The 24,553-nt window shown below is 41.3% G+C and overlaps 1 protein-coding gene across 1 annotated transcript in view; it reads left to right on the top strand.

The window, feature by feature from the left end:
- Nucleotides 1-965: 965 nt before the first annotated feature.
- LOC124612456 (band 7 protein AGAP004871) overlaps nucleotides 966-24,553 on the top strand; it is a 570,585-nt gene continuing 546,997 nt past the window's right edge. Inside the window, exon 1 of the mRNA XM_047140682.1 lies at nucleotides 966-1,055. Coding sequence (XP_046996638.1) covers nucleotides 993-1,055 — 63 coding nt within the window. The 5' untranslated portion in view covers nucleotides 966-992. The remainder of the gene's footprint in view (nucleotides 1,056-24,553) is intronic.

The following is a 24,553-nucleotide window of genomic DNA, read 5'->3' as shown; positions in this document are numbered from 1 at the left end:
TTGTCACAAATGATTTTGAAAGTGAAGTTCTATGTAGTAATCATCTTGTATTATCCGCCGGCCGCGGTGGTCTAGCGGTTCAGGCACTCAGTCCGGAACCGCGCGACTACTACGGTCGCAGGTTCGAATCTTGCCTCGGGCATGGATGGGTGTGATGTCCTTAGGTTAGTTAGGTTTAAGTAGTTCTAAGTTCTAGGGGACTGACGACCACAGATGTTAAGTCCCATAGTGCTCAGAGCCATTTGAACCATTTTTTTTGTATTATCTATTACATTTCATGCCTCTGTTTTGAGTAGACTGTGGGATGTTTTTAATAAGATGAATAAGTAAACGACGTAATAAACTAAACAAAAAACTGCATCCGAAGAGGCTTTTGAGGCAAAACAGTACAGACCGACCGCCGTGTCATCCTCAATTCAAAGGTGTCAGTGGTTGCAGATATGTCTGGGGATGTATTCAATACACCGGTCTCCCTGCCATTATCAGTTTTCGTGCTTCTGCCCCACCAAGTAGCTCCTCAGGTAGCCTCACAAGGACCGAGTGCACCCCGCTTGCCAACAGCGCTCAGCAGACCAGGTGGTCACCCATCCGAGTGCTATCCAAGCCCGACAGCGCTTAACTTCGGTGATCCGACGGGAAAAAGGACATACGAAGGCGTTACATAATGTGTTGCTACACACTGTACGAGGCGACCAGTTTGTTAAAGCTGCTGCAGTCTCGGGCGCTCGCTTATTACGTGCTGCTACAACCGCAGGGCCGCCCGCCGCTGTGCAAGTGGACGGCGAACAAAGGACTGCGTAGCGTCGGGGCGGCGCGGGCCGGCGGCCAAGATGGCGCCGGCGCAGGTGCAGTCGTGACCGGTTACGAAACCGGGAGGCGCGGCTCGCCGCGGCGCGCCACGCCGCCTCGCCGGCGGCGTCGTCAGCGGTGAGGCGTCTCCGGCGCCGCATTCCGCTCGACGCCGACGCCGACGCCCGACGCCGGCCGCCGCTATGCCAGTCGTACGCCGCACCGGCAACACCGTCCTCGCAGTGGACCCTGTGGACGCCAGCGGCGTAAGTCACACCGCAGCTCCTCGCTGTTTTGAGCTTTCTCACCCTGGCTGGCGCTAATTATTATTCACAACGTATGAAAAGTATCGGAACGTTGTGCAGGGCTAGGATACAACGCACGGACAAGTGTCCTCGGAAAGAGTACAATCTCTGTGAGGTAACCAGACAACATCGCACTACAAGACGAGGAACTGACCTTTCAGTGACGTGTCATTTATCGGGTACTAAATTATCTGAGTCGTCAGTTACGTGTAAATTCGTGAATGTTATTGTGGTCATGTTATGTTTTATAAGGTGTCTGTGGAATCTGTTTTGGTAGATTTGCCGACAAACACGTGCACCAATTGCTCATTTTTTTTATCTCCCTCTTTCTCTCCTTTCCGCGTTCGTCTCTCCTCTCCAACTCTCTCTCTCTCTCTCTCTATCTCTTCCCCGCACTCCGTCACTCCCCCCCTCCCCCCCCCCCCACACCCCGCAGACACACGCATACACTCGCACCAAGGGATCCGCGTTTTTTATTGCATACTATACTATAAAAAATAGTAGCACACACATACACAAACACAAGCTCGCACACAGTGAACTGCAGTTTACGTTGATCTGATATTCAGCATCATATACCATATTTTCTTCACACGTTTTTCTGGCTGGAATATCCACAACTGCCGATATCAATCATCAGTGATAAATGCCGGCCGGCCGCGGTGGTCTAGCTCTTCTAGGCGCTCAGTCCGGAATCGCGCGACTGCTACGGTCGCAGGTTCGAATCCTGCCTCGGGCATGGATGTGTGTGATGTCCTTAGGTTAGTTAGGTTTAAGTAGTTCTACGTTCTAGCGGACTGATGACCACAGATGTTAAGTCCCATAGTGCTCAGAGCCAGTTTTGATAAAAACCGCTACAGATGTAAATATTATTCGTTTCTAAAAAGGAAAGCACAACCTGGTTTCAACACTTGTGTTCCATCTTCAGGCATATCTGCAAAATTATAAATCAATAAGAACAATAATACGGACTCACATTTTAAAGTGTGTACAAGGTTTTCTTTTCTAAGAACCTCTGCTTAACTTTTCTTATCTTACCAATGTAGATAGATGCCTTAAATGATTTATAATTTTTCAGAGGGACCTGAAGATGGGACACAGGTTCGAAACAAGTTCTTCTTTCCTTTTCAGAAATATATAGTATTTACAATTGTAGAGCATTTTATCATTGATGATTATAACTTTTTTGCTCTTTCCAATACTTTATGCACACTAGAGGCAAAAAACTTAGGATATCTGTCCGTCATTAGGCACTGTAGTTTAAAAAAGATATATCTTGAAACTTCCTGGCAGATTAAAACTGTGTGCCCGACCGAGACTCGAGCTCGGGACCTTGGCCTTTCGCGGGCAAGTGCTCTACCATCTGAGCTACCGAAGCACGACTCACGCCCGGTACTCACAGCTTTACTTCTGCCAGTATCTCGTCTCCTACCTGCCAAACTTAACAGAAGCTCTCCTGCGAACCTTGCAGAACTAGCACTCCTGAAAGAAAGGATAATGTGAAAACATGGCTTAGCCGCAGCCTGGGGGATGTTTCCAGAATGAGATTTTCACTCTGCAGCGGAGTGTGCGCTGATATGAAACTTCCTGGCAGATTAAAACTGTGTGCCCGACCGAGACTCGAACTCGGTCCCGAGTTCGAGTCTCGGTCGGGCACACAGTTTTAATCTGCCAGGAAGTTTCATATCAGCGCACACTCCGCTGCAGAGTGAAAATCTCATTCTGAAGATATATCTTTTTTACCAGGAGTGCTAGCACTGCAATTTACAATTCCTGTGAAATTTCGAAAATATTAGAGGGTTAGTGGTGGAAACAAAGTCGTGAGGGCGGGTCGTGAGTCTCGTCTGAATAACTCAATCAATACAGCAGTTGTCCTCTTGTTTCGGGTTCGAGTCTTGGTGAGGCATACAGTTTCAATCAGCCAGGAAGAAATCAGCGCAGAATCCACTGCAGAGCTAAAATTCATTCTGTAAGTAATCAAATTAATCAAACAAATTTCCGTTTTTGTTATAAACTCTATTGCAAAAAGCTAAACTCTTTCTCACAGAAGGCAAGTTACTATGGCGTGACAGTGGAAATGATAATCGTGGTATATTTTTCTTCACTTTGTTTGCTCTTCATTGGTTCAAATGCCTCTGAGCACTATGGGACTTAACAGCTATGATACTAAAATGTAAACGTTTGGAAGAGCACAAGGGAAATTGTAGAAGAGGAGAAACGGAACGATCAGCTGTTGCGGAGCATACTTTCCAGCCAGGGAACCACAATATTCGTTTCGAGGAGACGCAAGTACTAGCGGCCACGAGCGGATACTACGAAAGGCTATACAGGGAGGCAATCGAAATCGCTAAACACCCAAATAATTTCAACCGAAAGGAGGAGGGCGTCAAATTAGACGGTATATGGATGCCGGTGTTAAAGAAGATGTGTACCACTCGTCCACTACTGGGTGATGGCAACGGCGATCGACGGCGACGGACAGCGGCCAATTGCACTGACGTTTGCAAAACACGTGACGTCACGCCGCGGCGCGGGGGCGCGCGGTCACGGAATTTAGCGGCAGTCAGTAGCGAGCCAGTGTGTGTGTTGGAGCTTCCATCAAGCTACGGACCCCCTTGAAGATGTCTCCCGCAGTCGGAGACGAAACGTTGGGAATCACCACAGATTTCATCAACCGACCACGGCATAACAGCCCGGATAATTATAATGGACATAATGGACAATTAACAGCTATGGTCATCAGTTCCCTAGAACTTAGAACTACTTAAACCTATCTAACCTAAGGACAGCACACAACACCCAGTCATCACGAGGCAGAGAAATGCTCTTCATTACTTGAACTGATTTAATGTAATAATTTCTTTCTTTCTGACCAAACAGTCCATAGTTGTCACACGTGTTGTAAGTACTTCAGTACCATATTTTCCAATATCTAGGCTTTGCACTACCATATAATTTTTCTTCTACGGTTGACATCATTTCAGTTTTGACCTTGGACGCTTGTTCGTCTAATCTTTCCTTTGCTGCTGCAACCTTGTATGATTCTGTGTCCGACATAATAATATTTTTAAAACGGTTCTTGTTTATTCTTCAGTCTTAGTTGCACAATTTTTAAATACATGACATGTTTCGATCACTCTGGATTATGTCCAGATCGATGCAGTTGTATCAGCAATCCGTCCTGCCTGTGTCAGAACCTCATATCAAGTATCCTGAAGATGATCCAGAATGATCGAAGCATGTCACGTATTTAAAAATGTGCAACTGATAACTAAAAATTAATGAGATCTGTTTTAAATATCAGCACAGTTGTTGCTCTCGCGGCAAATATGTTGGCTGTAGTGATAATAATATTTCTTCTGTTACATCTTCCTCGCTCTGGGTTTACAGTTGTTATCGTTTCTGCTGTTTTTAGTTCCTTTCAATTTCACTTTTTAATCAGTAACTGATATTTATGCTAATTGAGCTATCTGTTTGGTTTAACAGGACTCTGTTTCAGCTAGAAGACAAGTATCATTCACGTGTATTCTGCTTCTGTGCTAGTACCTTCATGTGTAACGCCTCTCCATCTTTGAAATTAAACGATCTGAATGGTAGAGTGTATTGTGACTTTACACCATTTTTTTTTTTAAATCTGTGGTTGCACAATCCATTTTTCTTGTTTTATTTCTCTCAACAGCATCTCTATGTTTTTGTTTCCATCTATATTCTCATCAAAATTTAAATCGTTTTACTCTGATTGGTAAATACAGTGACAGTAACAACAGAATGAAATCGTCTCGTTTGATCGTGTAGCAGACGTGGGATTCAGATTTCAGCGGGAAGTGAATCAACGTCATAGCCAAAGAGTCAAAGGGGCTAATGACACGGGCTCTCCGACCCGGCTGCTTACTACATTACAATGTACTGTTCCCCAACACGACACCCACCTCGCACGCAAGTTCACAATCGATCCAAACCCCCCTGTGGACTTTCCGTGTCATATTTATCGGCTGTCTGCTTTTAAATGTAAGAAACGACAGTGTTTATCCTTAATGTCACTCCTGATAAATTTACTATCGTGTTTTGCAACGGCTCTGACAAGTAGGCTAGTTCCTGAGGTACATCGTCCTAGCTATCGCTAAAGAACGTAAAATCGTGTAGATAACTGGCGAACTACCTTTTGTGTGGCCTAACAGAAACTGTAATTTCACCTTACGCAGTTAGAAAAGTGTGACAGGTACTTTGCACTTACTGTTTGTTGCATAGTAAAAAGTAAAATATCTAATACGAACTATAAGTGTGTAAAATTTCATAACTCAAGTTTCTTAACTTACAGACAACACGTTGTCCTTTCTTACAGATAGGGATACGAAGACTTGAAAACTTACAGTATTAAACTGTCGCATTTCTACCTGCTGCCTTATTTACGACGAACTTGAATATGTGTAATGTAGCAGTCGCCATCAATGATGGCGGACTTTCATCTAGTGGCAATCGACGCTATTTTGATGTACTGTTCTATGTCTTTATATGAAGTGACGAGTTCATCAGTTAGTTTCAAGTGTCTACATTTTTCCTGCTTGGCTGTCCGCAACAGTTTTCATCACATGTTAAACAGACTGCTGGTGTATGTCTTACTTGGTAGTTCGTTTAATTTTTACGGAACAATAAACGTTATTCGTTGCTGAGTTTGAGAATTAATAGCCAAGAGACGTTACTAGTTTCGTCTATTACCTCATATTTTCGGCTTAGTGATCCTGCTTATTATACAGGGTTAGTCACTAACTATTGCCACCTAGAATAACTCCGAAAGTATGATAGTAGATGAAAAGTTTGTGGGACAAATGTTGCATTGGACAACGGGGGCCACAATATGAGGTTGGTTTTTTGTTGCTATGTGGGGTCGTGTCAGAGATATGAAGGTCAACTTTTTTTTATGGGATGCTATATTTGGTTCTTATTTTGTGATAGCGGCTATCGAGACGATTCCAATGATGTGTAACAGTATGGCCTTTGGAGGACAACGCAGGTGAAAAATGTGGCATGAACGTCCATTTACAGAAGCTGTTCGAACTGATGACCATTGGTATCAGTGCAGTGCTGCAATCTTCTTATCATGGATCGAATGGTATCCCTTATCTCATCGGCACTTACCGAAGTACATGCTCTGACGTTTCTCTCTCGTGTGTCGTGCAAACAGTAAATATTCGCAGAATACGGCGAATCCATCTAACGTGACATTGACATGTAAACACCATTCCACGGTTTCGCAGTACAACGCTAATAGGAACGGTAAGACTAGTATCGTCGATTAAGGGAATGTAAATGATGTATTCCTTCGAAGAACAAGTCGATATGCTTCTCATTTACGGAGAATACCAACGAAATTAAGTGAGAGCTAGAAACGTATACGCGGTTGTTCCAGAGACAGCGACTAACTCGACTTCAGATGATGTGGCAGTAAAAACTGCGATAGCCATGGTATTAAGGAGAGGCTGGACATGCACTCGAATTAATACGTGCACCAAGCAAGTTAAAGGGAAAATCAATTGTAACTCAATATTCACTGTAACAATTGTTGAGACCGGAATAGCAAAATAATTGAAATTAAAATTACGAAACAAGACTACGGCTATGACAGGACTTTCACTTGATGACAAGGTTGCTAAAAATCACACGACGCTAACCTCAATTAAATCCTAGCACTAATGCGAGAATACTCACCATTCTGGCTGCCACCTCGGATCTCGGAGACCAACCGCACTCCCTCGGTCTCAGAAACAGGAATTCGCTTTTCACCACCACTCCCCGAATCAGAATCTTCTCTCGACAACTCTCCGGCACTGAAAGATCACTGCACCCCTCTCCAAATCCAAATTCTCTCTGTACTCTTTCCTTTCCCTGTCTCTGACTTCTCAACAAAATAGTTTCGCCATAAGTCTGCACCAGCCAATCAGGACTCGTGCCTACTTGTTTCACCAAATGGAAGAGGGAAAATTATCCAAGATAACGCTCCTTTGGCGGGCCAATAAGAGCTCTAGTCTTGGCGTTAGCCTTTGAGACGTGAACAAATACTCGTTTCTACCCTTATCATCTTGCTCATTTTTCGATAGCATCTTAACTCTTCCCACGGTTTTGGTAAACCTTTGGCGTCGGTACGTGTGTCGGGGGAGAAACTTACTTCCTAATCAGCGGGTTGTCAATATTCGACTGGCTCCAGTGTGTCGACTGGGAGGTGGGGAGTCGGGGGGAAGGATTAGGTGTCTTCAGTTTCTGAGTTGTCGTTTCTGGGTGGAGCCATCTAGTCTGCAAGGGACATGTCTTCACTGTTAATCAGAGAAGTGTCCCGTTCGGTGCATATCGGCGAGAAGGTACCATGATGAACCCCTTCTGGGCTCGTTAAGTGACCGCTCTGGGCAGCGCCTCATCTACATTACTCGCGAAGGTCCTGCACTGTTTGAGAGATATAAAGAGGGCTGCATTGTCGGAAAGGGCTTGTAGCCCTGCCATCCTAACATTACTGCATACCACGAAAAACTGTTATTTCAATAAGATCTAAGTTTCTTATTCCTTGACCTGTTAAGAGAAGCATGAAAATGTCTATCTAATTTCCATTTAAAGGAGCTAATTATGAGTGTGGATGCTATATTGTTAATGGCGATCGATCTTAATCGACTTCTAATCACAGCAGACGAATACCTCGGTCAAAGTTCAAATAGTGAGACACGTGCCAGCATCTTCCCATATTCCTTTTAAAATCTACCTCTTCGTCGTCTGTCGTCAGTTTGGATTTTCATATTAGTTGGATTAGGAAGGAGATGAGGATGGTGGACGCAGATTATTATTTAACAAAAATGTAAACCTAAAGTAAACACTAACACACTTAACTGAATTTTACACGTAATCAGAGCAGTTTATTTATTTATCGTGTCAGAAGCAAACTAAAACAATATTAGATACATTACTACATACATACATACATTATGGTTTATAAATTGAACTAGTCAAGAATGAAATAAATGATTAGACACAGATTGGATTGTCAAACATAAGGTAATTTTAATCTACACAGTGGATGCCCAAAAATTTGCAACGTCCAGTGCACGTTGTGTAGCGCTTACGAGGTCCTCCATGGTGCACACAGTTGGAGGCAATGTGCATTGTAGTATATGTGTTGATGTCTGCACGGCAGCTCCGCAGTCACACTGGAGAGAGTCCACCTGGAAGCCCCACCTCTCCAGATTACTCTTGGATCTTGTGACAGAAGAACGCAGGCGGTTGAGTGATTTCCATGTGGACCATTTCTCTGTGTGGCCTGGGGGAAGAGCTTCTTGTGGGATCAGCCACTCCTCCAGATGCTGGCATCTGACCTGCCATCTCTTCTCCCGGTGTTGATGTCTAGTGTCAGCGAGTGACCTCTGTTACTGTTCCTTTACAGGATGTAGAATAATGACCGATACCAGTCACAACAGAAGGCGGTATTCGGTTTCGGGCTTGTGCCCATCATCATCTGGTTTACACACATGTTTCAACGCTCAATGTTGCAGATCACTGTTTAAATAAAAAATCAGATACTACGTTAATGACTAAGTAGATCCAATTGAGGCACGTGCAAGTTGCTAAGCGACAAGTGTTGTAAGGTATTATAGTATTTACATACAGCTGAAGTATCCAAGTCGTTTTCACATCACATTCATCACAGTTTTGACAAAAATATCTCAATTTTTTACTCATTAAATGTTTTTTAAACTTAAGGGTAAATACTGGTTTTCCTTATTATGTCTTTGATACAGCACACGCTAGTACTGCAGACGCACATACGCTCACAACATATAACGTGTACATATAGGGAAACACACGTTATTGTGAAATACCTTAGATCTAAGAACTTCAGATATATTACATGTACAGTGATGTAACTGATATTACAGATTATGAAAATGAAATTGTTACACTGACTATTTGTCTTGTTGCAGTGACTGAGATGCTGTTGTAGCTTACTGTTAGCGATGAATGATACTTGAATACCATTGTTAGGAAAGAGGTTAGCATTTTCGTAGGAAATTTTTCCGATAAAGGGGATGCAAACAAATGTCTGCATTAGTTCTTGTGAACATGATTTAGGAGGTGTGCCTTGTTTCTTCGCGATTTTGTTGTTACGTTTATTATTTACATCTGGGCCGTATCCATTCCTATGAGCAATTCCTTTGATAGTGTTCTGTACTGGGTGACAGGATGTGTTGCTTATGACAACACCACTGGTGGTGGATTTTCGGTAAATTTGGAATACACGTCTGTTATTTACATTAGAGACTGTAGGATCAAGAAAGTTGAGTTATTTATCTACTTGATGACCTACAGTGAAGTTAATGTCGTTATTCATTCTACTGACAATATTTGCAAGTTTTTCAGTCTCGTCAGTTGTACCATCACACAAGTTAATGGTATCATCCTCATACCTTTTGTAATAAATTACTTTAGCTTTATAAAGATGTAATTGATAACAACAAGATCAAAAAGGAACAACGCACATTTCCTAACCCAGACGCACAAGAACAAATACACACATTTGCTCGCATCCCCTTTAGCAGAGCAATTTCATAATAAATTGCTAACCTCTTTCTTAACAATGGTATTCAAATATCCTTCAGCACTTACAATAATCAACAATAGCACATCATTCATTGCAGAAAGACAGACAGCCAATGTATCAGCAAAGCAGTTATTTACAAACTTTTATGTGACAATTTCGCACAGTTATACATTGGCCAGAGAGGAAGGAGTTTCACTATAAGGCACTGGGAACACATGGACGTCTTAGAGCTATAAAACTTTGATAAATACGCTTTACCGAGAACACATGAATGCTTTAGAGATAAATAACTCTGATAAATACACTTTTGCAACAGATCTGAAAGAACATGGCCACTCAGCCGTAACTATTAAAGACAACCTGCATATAGTACACAGTGGGAGCAAAGGGAAGAAAAAGAATGTTCCTCAAGAGCTTGAAATTTACATTCATACCACGAACTCTCCACACCCCACTGTCACCAAACAAGTAGACCTGGTTACTTACACACATCTTTAATGAAATTTTTAAAAAGTAAAACTGTTGAACATTATCTGCCACAAATAGTAACAACAGTTAATAACTGTGACAAAGTTATATAATTTTCCCTTAGCCATTCTATATATTATATGTCAGCGGGGTTCTATAATCATGTGACAATGTCATTTTCATAATCCGTAACATCTGCTATGTTTTTGTATGTGTAACATCTGTGAACTTCTTAGACCTAAGGACTTTGACCGTTACCCCTGTTTTCCTAGGTAAGAATGGTGTGTAACGTTGCGCTAATGCACACGATACTCCTTAAAGCCTGTACTATGGTAAGTTGACAGGCTTCACCTTAAGAGAAAGGATTTTTGTATAGACATTGACCGCGTGTACCTGAATGGAGGCAAATCAGACTTACACCCACTCAGTAATAAGAATGATACGTCAAGCAAGTCCGAAGTGCAACTACACGTTAGGACGGACAAGAAACAACACAGCAGATGCTACCCATTTGTTAATAATACGGTCGCCAGCCTAATTAGGCATTAACTGAGTTTCTTCCCTGTACAAGTTGATGTACGTTCAAGCATAACAACACGTAGAACACAGCATAATATGGTAAATTTTAGAACCAGATAATCTACTGAACTGATAATTTCACTTTCTGTACCAATATGGCTAACCCATAAATACACAACATTACACTATAATGTTTACCACAAAACTTCGTACTGTCTATTGATCTGATTAAAATCGGGCATAGGTTACCCTAGAAATAGCACTTTCGAAACACACACACAATGTCAATTTTGATAAAGGTAAAACACTGATAACTTTTGGTTTTTATATTGACTTTAACTTTGCTGGTCAAATCAGTTCAGTACACTTCTGAATTCAAATGAATAAGAAAGAGGGGAGGGAGGGGGACCCTGAAACTGTTATGATCACTGTACTGAAAATTTTGATTATTGAAATCATTAAGCACTCAAGACTTCCAATATATGAGTTACTACTCTTTTTATCTTATTTCCTGCTCATTTAACTACCATTATTTTTGTCTCAAATTAATTAAACTTCATTACTAAACCAATTTCAACATTATCTTCCAACTTTGTCAGACCTATATTATTCGTCTATTATTTCATTAACAACAAAGTTCTTTAAACATCATTCTAACATAGCTAGGTCTGCAGGTAATTATTATTAACATAAACTTTAAATCTTCATTTCGGGACACTCGGAATGCACAACATGTGGAAAGGACCCTGTCTAGGTTAGTTGTGAGGATAATTAAATGATAGGACAGTTCTGGTAAAATTTAAGTTGTTATTGAACAGTATGGAACAAAAGTAACACTGGTCCACACGAATACAGTAATAAAAGTTTCAACTTGTTCGTATCGATGAGGCGGTGGGCAGGCGGCGAGATGGCGAGGCACCGAGCACACATACAATCACAGCGATGGCTCTTGATCTATCGGCACTTTGCTTCTTCTTAGCGTCGCTATGCTTTTCCCTTTAGTGCCTATGGAATATTGCCATGCTGTACAGGCTCAACGAAATCACGTTTTCTAGGAGAGCCTCCTCGATCCAGAACGTGTTGCTCAGATCACTGCCCAACTCCGACTACTACTGCTGAGCCCGTTATGCCGTGCAGCGCCCGTGTGCATTTTCCCGCGCTCGCCTGCCATCCACCTTTTACCGCTCCCCTACAGACAGCGTATTCATCAAAGGTTTTGCATTCTACATATCCTAATACATTGCCTACGTATGGACCAGACGCACAATTACAACTTTGACATCTTACAATAGTTTCAACGTTTCTTACATTTCAATTCTGTTACAATATTGTTTGACATTTGACATAAACATTAAGATTCACCTCGAAAATCGTTTACAGTTTCTTTAAAATAATGGCATGAAACAAAAAAGAAATGAAATCAGAACATCGATTACACTAATTTATCGAAAATTCAGAAGAGAAAAAAAAATTATAGGTACAATAGTACAGTGTTGTTGTTGTTACAGGTGGATGCTGTGAATGTATGTACTTCTAAAGTTACTAACATCTACTGTATCAAAGGCATGACATGGAAGGACCAATATTTACCCTGAATGGTAATATACATTTGATGAGTAAAATGCTGAGATATTTTTGTCAAGAATGTGATGAATTTCATGTGTAAACGACATGGATACTCCAGTTGTATGTAAATACTGTAAAACCTTACAACATTGAAACATATAATTGCATGTTGAACACCTGAAGATGGGCACAAGTCAGAAACCGGTCGTGCATTAAGTGAAGTCACCCTATACTGTGACTGGTATTGGTTGTCAACGTCCAGTATGCTGGAATGGGTGTGTGTCAGGAACTTCTGTATGCGCTGTTACTGTTCGTTTGCACGTTTTTGACTAAGTTTTTACATTTTCTGAAGTACCATTTTGACTACCTTATGACGATTTGAAAATGGGTCTCGGCCCGAAACTAGTCATGGAGTGAATAAAAAAGTGAAATTTGCTACTTTGGACTGGTTTTTCGGTGTACTGGTGTCGATTATTACTCTATACCCTAATATCACACTTTTTTCGTGAGGTTTGTAATGTTTACAATCACTTAGGAAGTGGAAAAGCAAAGAACGATTTAGAAAAGGAAAAAGATGTGAGAGAGAACTGACAGATGTCTCACAATGTTGTCACTGACGCCGTGGATGTATTGCCAAAACAGTCAACCATTAATTCAGGGCATTTGTGAAGGCTCTCATCAATCCAACATTCTCGGCCAGACAAAATTCCAAAAGAAATGCTGCTCCAAGAAGCCTACGCACCAGTCTCACAAACACGAGTCAAATATCCTACAGCCAAGACATGGCACCCATGCCTTCCATCTGTTTGAGCCATTTAAGGACTCTCTACGTGGTATACGGTTTAAAGATAATGAGAACGTAATTCATGCACTGTAAACATGGCTAACGAGCACAAGGCAGAAGTTGTTACCAACGGAATACATAGTCTTGCCCAACGTTGGCTTAGGTTCATAGCAGGTGGTGGTGACTATGTAGAAAAGTGATACCTGGAAAAGAAATGTTGACTGACTTTATGACCAAATTCTCTTAAGAATAAATATTTTCCGATATAAATACCGTGAGTAAGTGTTTAGTGAGAGACCTTCGTATAAAGAGACTCAGCTCCATCCTCTCGGCATCGGTGCCTCACCATGATGACAACGATTTAATACACTCTTGTGTCTTCCTTAGATAGCAAACAGACGACAGCAGCTGGTACCTATTGGCCTGATTTTACTAAGAAGGTCTGTACATCTTTTTGGTGACTGTGTGGCCGAGCGGTTCTTGGCGCTTCAGTCTGTAACCGCGCGACCGCTACGGTCGCAGGTTCGAATCCTGCCTCGAGCATGGATGTGTGTGATGTCTTTAGGGTAGTTAGGTTTAAGTAGTTCTATGTTCTAGGTGACTGATAACCTCAGATGTTAAGTCCCATAGTGCTCAGAGCCATTTGAACCATTTGTCTTGGTTCATATCTCCTATTCATTTTTCGTCACAGTCACGACGTGGAGATTCACTTCACTGATTCGATCCAAGTGAATTCCTATGACAGACGTACGGTAGCTCGCCTCAGAGCGCTACCTTGAACTGCTGCAATATTTTCACATAACAGATAGATGCTTAAGTTCTTCCTAAATCCAGAGAATTTCTTCCCTAACTGCCTGTTTATAAATATTGTTAATGAAATAATTATTGACATAACGTTTCTCCTTTGGGATGGATACTCCTTGCCTTATTGCTGTTTTTACTGGATTTTGAGGAACTACATACAGTCATGTACGCGCGCAATAGAGGAAGGAAATGTCTTAAGGTGATACGTGACAGATAAATATTTAATTGCAGTATAATGACATCTGGTACCTAAAGACAGTAAATGTGGCAACAATCCGGTACCAACATTAAATGGATTGCTTTGAGTTTCATGAAGTCTCTATACAGTTAACCGACTGAGATGGAATGTAATGTTCCACATATTAAAATGTTGTTTCATGATGACTGCAGGGACCGAGATTGGTAACTGTTATTTACACGGCTTATGTTGACACCTTGACGTGTCTCGTGTTCTGCCAGATATTAGTATCTCGTTGTCTTCATGAGGTGTTTCCTGAGACTAAGAGTCATGTGCATGGGTCCAATATTCATACCTACTGCCTTCCCCCTTCCTGATTGCCTCAAACTCACCGTCTCAGGTCTGCGACTGTCCACGTACGCTGCCTACTTCTTTCTTACAGACTCTGCATCCTGCACCACATCTCCTTTGTCCTCTTACTTAGATGTATACTATGTCTATAACGATCAGAACTTCACCATGCAAGGGTGTCCTCATGCCATCGCTTGACTGTTGGTGTGATAATAGTTGAACGTTGCCTATACCGACACTACTTTCTCTTGAGAAATTTACACGAGATCAGCTTTCTTATGCTTGCCCTTACCGAAAACTTCGAGCGATTTTTATTCTTTACAGCCTTCTTAATAATGACGATAAACAGTTCCAAATAGGCCTGATGTTTCAAAATTTTGGCTTCAGTATTTTGTATTAACATTTACCGCACCTTCCAGGTTATCATTTTCACCATTTCAAAAATAAATAAATAAAAAAATAAGGGGGGGGGGGACAGATTTTCTTCTATCTTCCACACATGCACTCACAGCTGGTCAGCTCTTTTCCTTATCCTCCCTTTGATGTATCTGTCGCTTACAAAGTTGCTTAAAAAGGATCACATTATGCTACCAACAACTCGCTATATCAGTCACTGTACCATTTTACGTTCACCTCAGTCTATTGCCCGTTTTATTTATAAGCTGCAAACTTTAACACAATTCTTCAACTGGTGCTCTTTCAAAAATGTCCATGCCTCGGTTGTTATCTTTATATCGGTCTGTTCTCTCCAGCTTACCCCGTAAGTTCTTTAAGCCACATCTACAGTCAACAAACTGCAGAAATTCCTTTTTTCCTATAAAAAATTATGTTTGCTTACATAGCGCACAAAACTCGTCTGCCAACCTTATCTTGACACCAGACATACATTCAATAACAAAAACACAAAATAAAAACTCGCCAATTTGTAGATAAAGGAAGAAAACAGAGCAAAGAGCAGAACAGAACAAGGAAAAGAAGAACTGTTCTACACAGCCCAAGTGTGTGCAGTCACCCAATTGTGAAGCTTCCCAAAAGTAAGGTAACCCTCTATCCTTTTCTATTTAATACACCTTTTTAAATCCAACTCACCGCTCATCTGCATTTGACCTCCTTGTCTCTCAATTTTAATACCATACAAATTACTTATTTGTTCTACTTTTCTTCAGTGCAGCGACAACCTTCGCAGTAATGAAGTTCTGAAATGTACAAAAATTGTTCTTTACATCTTACAAAGGGAATCACAAGATGTGTTTAACCTACCTATCCCTTCAGCAGACAAGTGTCGAAAACAAGTTTACAGAAATAATTATATATTAAATCACCACCTACAGTCATATCAACTCTAAGATGTGAATCAATTAAGAATGGATCAGCCATCTCGATGTTATTAAATTACAAAGGAAGCAGCACTTTTTGCTTGATAACTTTGGGCTGTTTTTCGGTCGTTCCAAAAATTTTGATGCCTGACAGTGTCATTAATACCATTCCTCTTTGCTTGGAAATGCATCAGAATATTTAAGTAACACGCTAGCTTTTACTTAACCATTGTGTATTAATATTTTCGAATCGATACAACAGGACTGAAGTTAATACTAGTTGGCACTGGATCATCTTCAGGCAATAAATCTACAATCACTCTTCTGAGATCAAAATCTTGCTTAATGAGAAATTTTCAGTTTGTGACCTCCGCAGGATTCAACACTGAAACCCCTTAAGCTTCCTGTCGGGAAGCTACATGTCCCATATGCACTATGGCTCACACTACTCTTTGTATCTGTCTAAAAGAGGTGCTACGTTATTAACTAGTCTGAAGGGCAGTTCCCATTCGAATTTCATCCCAAATGGAAATCATTGTATATTATCACTTTCCTCTGTAGACACTTCTGTATACTTCAGTTGTTCAAAAATGGTTCAAATGGCTCTAAGCACTATGGGACTTAACATCTGAGGTCATCAGCCCCTTAGACCTCGAACTAATCAAACTTAAGTAACCTAAGAACAACACACACATAAATGCCCGAGGCAGGATTCGAACCTGCGACCGTAGCAGCAGCGCGGTTCCGGACTGAAGCGCCTAGAACCGCTCGGCCACAGCGGCCGGCTTCTATTTTTATATCATATTAAGTTCCAAGGCTGAGCCCTTACGTACAGTCTCGACCATACCTTTTTCCCAAGTCCTTTTTCACTATGCAAAGCTGCCACTGGAAAAATGCTAAATAGGTCACTTACGGGGCTCCGGAAAGGCTCAAATTCATGAAAAGTTCAGTTTTTACTTTTTTGCGTTTTCTGAATCTGCAGACTATTACCTTTTAATAGATATATAATTTATTCAATTCCGAAGACTACAACTATTTTTAAATTTTTTTTGAAATGTGTTCTACATGGGCGTGACCCACTGTGGCGCTGTTAAACTGCTGTCAAATGGTGTTATAATTAACGTCCGTGTTCATCAGGTACATTTTAGTGATGTGAGATAAAGTATGTGTTGTGGCTAACCTGTGAAGGTTCAATATACATCGCTGGTGTGATTGTCGATTGTTTCATGTTTATTTACTCTGTCGTTATCTCGAAAATATTCGTAATTAATTCTGTTTCTTGAGTCTCTGTTTTGTTGAAGTATAATAATGAGTAAAAGTAAAGTTATTAGAAATCCTCTGAAGGCTTTTAAGAAAAGGAGAAATGTTGGAAAGCCAAAGGTATGTGTTATTACTGTAAACAATAAAGACGATAACCAAGTGAGTGAACCTAACCTCTCAAGTACACCTGCCCATAGCAGTCAAAGTGGGAAAGAAAATACTTCACAGAAGAAGCTTGGTTCAATGAGTGAAAACTATGAATGTTTTATGGGCGAATCGGATGTGAATGAAATATTTGATATGTCGGTTCTCAAAGGAATTTTTTCAAACTGTGTAAGATGTATTCATTGTAGTGAAGTTGGTCTGGAACTCTCCATAATAAAGCACGTAGGACTTGCTAGTGAAATACAACTGAAATGTGATAAGTGTTCATACATGACCACCTTTTGGAACAGTGTTGCAGTAACTGCAACTGAAGAAAATGGTAGCAAAATCTACGAACACAACATTAGATTTGTTTATTCCTTGCGTTCAGTTGGTAAGGGTGCTACTGCAGGTGCAATTTTCTGTGGCATCATGAATCTTCCAAATCCCCCAACCAAGTTTACGACCTATAATAAATTAATAGGGTCTAAAGTAGAAGATGTCTGTATAGAATCTATGAAGAACGCTGTGGAAGAGGCAGTAATGGAAAATAATGGTAACTGAGATTTGACTGCAGCGTTCGATGGTACCTGGCATAAACGGGGACACACATCTCTTCATGGTGTAGTATCTGCCACCAGTATGTATACAGGGAAAGTTTTAGATGTAGCAGTAATATCAAAGTATTGTAGATGTCCACAAAAATATAAAGGTACACATGAAAATAATTGCAAAGCTAACTATAGTGGCAGTAGTGGAGGAATGGAAGTGGCTGGTGTTGCCAGTATATTCCAGCGTTCTGAGGCGTGTGATAAAGTGCGATATGTTAATTACCTTGGTGATGGTGATTCTAAAAGTTTCAAACATGTTCAAGGACTGAAGCCCTATGGTGATGATGTTGTAGTGCAGAAATTTGAGTGTATTGGACACGTACAGAAGCGAATGGGAACAAAACTTCGGCGACTGAAAGCTTCGTACAAAAAACAAAAACTCAGTGATGGTAAAGGGTTGGATGGGAAGGGAAGGTTAACTGACAGTGTAATTGACAAAATACAGAACTATTATGGAATGGCTATTAGGCAAAATACACAAAGTGTCGACGAAATGAAGAAGGCTGTTTGGGCTCTTTTTTTCATACTTCTTCAACCGATGAAAATCCCCAACATAGCTTGTGTCCCAAAGAAGAAGACGGTGTAAATATAACAAAGGATTGCTAACTGGTGAAGTGTACACTCATAAGCATAGTCTGCCTCATGCAATAATAGAGGTGATAAAACCTATTTTCAGAGACTTAGCAGCACCTGAACTGTTGCAAAAGTGTATTCACAGAAAAACTCAAAACCCCAATGAAAGTGTAAATAGTGTTATATGGTCGAGAATCCCCAAGACTGTATTTGTTGGAATAGAAACACTTCACTTTGGTGTGTATGATGCTGTTGCGACTTTCAATTATGGCAACATTGTAAGGTGCAAGGTATTTAGAAATATGGGAATGAAGATAGGTTCTAACATGGTACGAGTGATGCTTGCTTTAGACAAGGAACGCCTTCGGGCTGCAGACAGGGCTGTAAAGAGTCTAGAAATACAAGCAAGAGTAAACAGGAGGAGGAACAAGAGGAAGCTGGAGGAGGAGTTTGCAGAGGATGAAGATAATCCATCCTATGGACCTGGAATGCACTAAAAAGTTAATCCAATCTTTGTCGCTCGATTCCCAAAACTTTTATTTTCTCATACTAATTACATGTTTTCTAAGGATCTTGCAAACATATTTGTTTCAAACTTTCAGTAAATGTTACACAGTACCTTCTGCATAATTTAACACAGCCTTTTTCCAAAAAACTGTACATTTTTGAATATATAAATAAAAAATTGCAAAAAAATGTTGTGAATTTTCATTACAATTGAAAAAAATCATCTTTAATAACTGAACTAAAATTTTGTAAAATCCCTGTGTTAAGTTGTAGCCCATATTCCAATAAATAATCTGTAAAAAGTTCAATTTCCTACCTCAAATGCTTTGTGAGGAAAGATGTAATTTATAAGCGTTATTTTAACATTGCAAGTATAGGGCGTTCCGGAGCCCCTTAAACATCACCAGCTAGTGACTGTATAACTTTAATTTTATGTGTTTTGGGAATGTATAAAACTGAAGTCATTCATTTACCAGGTGATGATGATTTATTAAGTGACTTGTTCATCATTTTTGCAGTAGTGTTCCAATTATACAATAAGGTCACACGCTTCCTGAACGACTTTTTGTTGCATCTCCAAGCAAAGCTACCACATTTGGTAACTACGTGCTCTTCCAGTGACGTTCTGTCATACTGTTTTTTTTTCATGTTTGCTGAAAACATTACAGTCCTAAAATATCGTCCACTTTCATTTCGTCAAAAATTGTTTTGTGTCTGGAATTGCTATGAAGGGTGTCATTCTGAACTGCACACACATGTGGAGCTCAAATAATTCATCGCCAACGTCAGTGTTGTCAACATGGGCCATGGGTGGGTCACTCATACCCTTGTAGCCCCGCCACTGGCATCGAAGACAAATCGTGGCGCTAGTTTTCCAGTAGCTTTCAAATCTGAGTTCTCATCTTTTAAATTTGACGTAAATGTTGGTACTCTAGTCGATCCTGTACTGAGACGCTATTTAGTTTAATGGCTCAGGGGAATTATGCTGGTTGCATAATCTCACACCTCAAAGTGAATTGTATTATGTTGCACATTACATGAGTTTGGCCACCCACCTTGTCCATACATTGTATGCACTGGCATACCATTATCTTATCTTCGTTGTACCTTCATGCAGCAGCGTGCACGTGTAGACATTCCATACATTCTAAAAATCTCACATAGTTTTTGTAATTATCTTGCAGTGCTACAGTTAACTCTCAATGAATTTGAAAAGGTAGCATTCGTTCAGTGCCAGATAGTTCTGTGCCCATTCAAGCACCAGTTTATTTAATGTTTTTTCAACAGTACTCCCAAAAAACCTTTCATTGTGCCTTTCTGAATGGTATTTTTCTCCAATCCTAAAATTATGTAATAGATCTCTTGGAATTTCTGGCACTGAAAATCCCTTCGAAATGTTATTGTGAAATTCTTTTAGTTTCATGCAAGTATTTGAAATTTCGTTCACTAAGCGAACTGTATGCCCTTTCAGATGTGCAACTGTAAAAGAAATTTCTTCCTCTGTCAATTAAGGTGCCAGCAGCACCATAAACTGTCCGCAATTCGTGGTCTAGTGGGTAGCGTCGTTGCCTGTGGATCACGGGGTCCCGGGTTCGATTCCCGGCCGGGTTGTGGATTTTCTCTGCCCGGGAACTGGGTGTTTGTGTAGTCCTTATCATTTCATCATCATCATCTTCATTATTTGTGAGAGCATCTAGACTGAATTGTGAAAAAAATGGATTGTGTAAGAATTGGGGCTTTGTACGGACGCTGTTGACTGCGCTGTTGAGCACCCCACAAACCAAACATCATCATCACCATAAACTCCTGCATGTACAACTTTATGGTGCACTTCAACTTGCACGTCAAAGTAAGTGATCATACACCATTTAGTAAATGTTGCATCAGCAGAGGCGGCTGGCGAAAGATGTACTGCATATTGCGACAGCTCTGGAATTTCTTGATCATTTTTGACTAATCTCTTCCCAACAACAGTACTGTGTGCCAGCTGTATGCATTGAAATGACTCGCACGCTTTTCACACAGTGTCCAGTATACGATTTGCTTCTTCTACAAGTTTACTAAAACTAGTACAAACCTCCTGCATAACAGTAGCTCTTCTACACATTGCTTCCTCATCAGCAGGTTGCCGTTGCCGCTACCTGTTGAATGAAGATGTGATAATAGTTTACATTGATTGCAACTTTTTCGCGAGTTGTAACTCGGACCTCTTCGCACATGTTTCACGAAATTTGAACACAGAACTGAGTTCCTTCACTTTCGAATTAACATGTTCACGCTGTTGTATTATGTATGGGAAAAATAATATTCAATGTGTTCCACTTCCAATTTCAAGTTAGAAATTTCAGTAGAAGCGTGTTCTCACCCATTCTTAATCTCCATATTCAGACGTGAATTTAGATTAGCATTGTCCTTCTGCTCTTCAGACTTTAAATTACTTACAGTTTGAAATTAAAGACAATATCAAAACATTTTACCCATTGGGTTTGACCTCCAGAGACAGTTTTCCTGCTGTAAATTCTGTCAATAGGCAAGTGTCAACAGAACCACCAGGTGGTCAAGCAGTCAGCTCGAATACGACCGATTCTCTTGTCACTTGATCTATTGGATATCACACTCGAATATCCTGCAGCAGTTTCATCTTCATACTCAGCACTAGCAGAATACATAATTGGAGTGAACATTTAATTACTCGTCCGCAGCTCGTGGTCTCGCGGTAGCGTTCTCGCTTCCCGAGCACGGGGTTCCGGGTTCGATTCCCGGCGGGGTCAGTGACTTTCTCTGCCTCGTGATGACTGGGTGTTGTGTGTTGTCCTTAGGTTAGTTAGATTTAAGTAGTTCTAAGTTCTAGGGGACTGATGACCATAGCTGTTAAGTCCCATAGTGCTCAAAGCCATTTGAACCATATTTCATTACTGATGACCACCACATGAACATTATCCAGACCAATATTATCTTTCACGTCTCTGGATGCCGAAGAACCTAAAGGATCCTTGGAGTTTTACAACAGTGCCCAGCAGCTGTCGACATATGTTTCGACTTAGCTTTCAGGCTGTCGCTCACCAAGTAGCTTTCCGTAGCACCGACATTAGCTGTGATCGCGTTGGTGAGGTACACCCCCCAATTCCAGAGCGTGGCCCGTGTGCCACATATTCCAGCTGGTCTCACTCTACCGACAGGTTAATGGCCACCCATCGTTCTTATCGACTCTCGGTGAGAGTGAACGGACGGTTGTAAAATGCTCACGCTTTCTGGCATTTAAAAGGACTAGCTACGATCTGAACATGTTATTCTTGGTGTTGTTTTTTAAAACCTCTTCCAGGAGTATGTGGAGAAGAGGGCACAAAAACCTTTTCCCTCGATATTTCTATAGCAGTACTCAGACAGTTTCCTGGTTGATGCACCAACTGGAACCTGTTTCACCTACTACATTTGCATTTGTGCGTCGAATTTTAACAGAGAGGTGAGTCAGTCAAAAATAGACTTCTCTGTCAAGAAAACTCTGTTACTGTAGCTGGCACAATAAATGCACACAAAACTAATATTACTGTGGACTTACCAGACGCTTCCTGCAACTTGGTCCAGATCAGATCCGCCACAGCCTGTTAAATCCTACCTGTCTTACCTGGTCTGCACTGGCACACAAACATCAGGCAGAGATTAAAAGAGAGGCCAGGAATGAGGTCGGAGGACCATCAAATAAGCAAACAACGCGTCTGGTACCAACATCACCATATTGTCGAGACCCTGTGTCCTCTAATCAGATTTGTGAACATCAGCAACCACTTCAAAGCGAGATAAATATTCACTGCTCCGGAATTCACGGAGCCTTAACAGAATCCACCAAGTAGAAAAGCAACTGGAATCACTCAATAGAGGAAAGTCCACTGGACCTGACGGGATACCAATTCGATTCTACACAGATTACGTGAAAGAACTTGCCCCCCTTCTAACAGCCGTGTACCGCAAGTCTCTAGGGGAACGGAGGGTTCCAAATGATTGGAAAAGAGCACAGGTAGTCCCAGTCTTCAAGAAGGGTCGTCGAGCAGATGCGCAAAACTATAGACCTATATCTCTGACGTCGATCTGTTGTAGAATTTTAGAACATGTTTTTTGCTCGAGTATCATGTCGTTTTTGGAAACCCAGAACCTACTATGTAGAAATCAACATGGATTCCGGAAACAGCGATCGTGTGACACCCAACTCGCTTTATTTGTTCATGAGACCCAGAAAATATTAGATACAGGCTCCCAGGTAGATGCTATTTTTCTTGACTTCCGGAAGGCGTTCGATACAGTTCCGCACTGTCGCCTGATAAACAAAGTAAGAGCGTACGGAATATCAGACCAGCTGTGTGGCTGGATTGAAGAGTTTTTAGCAAACAGAACACAGCATGTTGTTATCAATGGAGAGACGTCTACAGACTTTAAAGTAACCTCTGGCGTGCCACAGGGAAGTGTTATGGGACCATTGCTTTTCACAATATATATAAATGACCTAGTAGATAGTGTCGGAAGTTCCATGCGGCTTTTCGCGGATGATGCTGTAGTATACAGAGAAGTTGCAGCATTAGAAAATTGTAGCGAAATGCAGGAAGATCTGCAACGGATAGGCACTTGGTGCAGGGAGTGGCAACTGTCCTTTAACATAGACAAATGTAATGTATTGCGAATACATAGAAAGAAGGATCCTTTATTGTATGATTATATGATAGCGGAACAAACAGTGGTAGCAGTTACTTCTGTAAAATATCTGGGAGTATGCGTGCGGAACGATTTGAAGTGGAATGATCATATAAAATTAATTGTTGGTAAGGCGGGTACCAGGTTGTGATTCATTGGGAGAGTGCTTAGAAAATGTAGTCCATCAACAAAGGAGGTGGCTTACAAAACACTCGTTCGACCTATACTTGAGTATTGCTCATCAGTGTGGGATCCGTACCAGATCGGTTTGACGGAGGAGATAGAGAAGATCCAAAGAAGAGCGGCGCGTTTCGTCACAGGGTTATTTGGTAACCGTGATAGCGTTACGGAGATGTTTAATAAACTCAAGTGGCAGACTCTGCAAGAGAGGCGCTCTGCATCGCGGTGTAGATTGCTCGCCAGGTTTCGAGAGGGTGCGTTTCTGGATGAGGTATCGAATATATTGCTTCCCCCTACTTATACCTCCCGAGGAGATCACTAATGTAAAATTAGAGAGATTAGAGCGCGCACGGAGGCTTTCCTACAGTCGTTCTTCCCGCGAACCATACGCGACTGGAACAGAAAAGGTTGGTAATGACAGTGGCACGTAAAGTGCCCTCCGCCACACACCGTTGGGTGGCTTGCGGAGTATAAATGTAGATGTAGATGTAGATGTAGATGTAGATGTAATCGTCTTACCGATTTAACTTCGGCGAACTAGAGCCCCCAGTGGGATAGCAGCCAAAATATGCTGCCACGCGAGACTTAATAACATAAACACCAGGATAGTGCTGATACTGCTTAGCGGCCCCAACCCAAAAGATACTTCTCTACTACTGAAATTCTACACACAACCACAACCAGAAGGCCCTCTGCGACTATCTACCACAGCAGTGAGTACAGACAGTAAGCGTGGTCCCACTTACCAGTATCGTGAGAGGTGATGTAATAGCCTGACATAAGCTTCCTTCGTCCACTCCAACTAGGTCTAATTCTGTTGTTATTGCCGCAGTCAGAAGTATAGCTTCTAAACACAGGTCAATGTAATTTTCTATGCGACTCTCCATAGTTATACTTCGCCAACGTCACATGAACTAACAAAATGCTCATTGCGCCATTG

This window comes from Schistocerca americana, chromosome 4 (assembly GCF_021461395.2).
Source record: "Schistocerca americana isolate TAMUIC-IGC-003095 chromosome 4, iqSchAmer2.1, whole genome shotgun sequence".
Taxonomy (NCBI): Eukaryota; Metazoa; Arthropoda; class Insecta; order Orthoptera; family Acrididae; genus Schistocerca; species Schistocerca americana.
The sequence above is the reverse complement of the archived record's forward strand: the minus strand, read 5'-3'. Positions and strand labels throughout refer to the sequence as shown.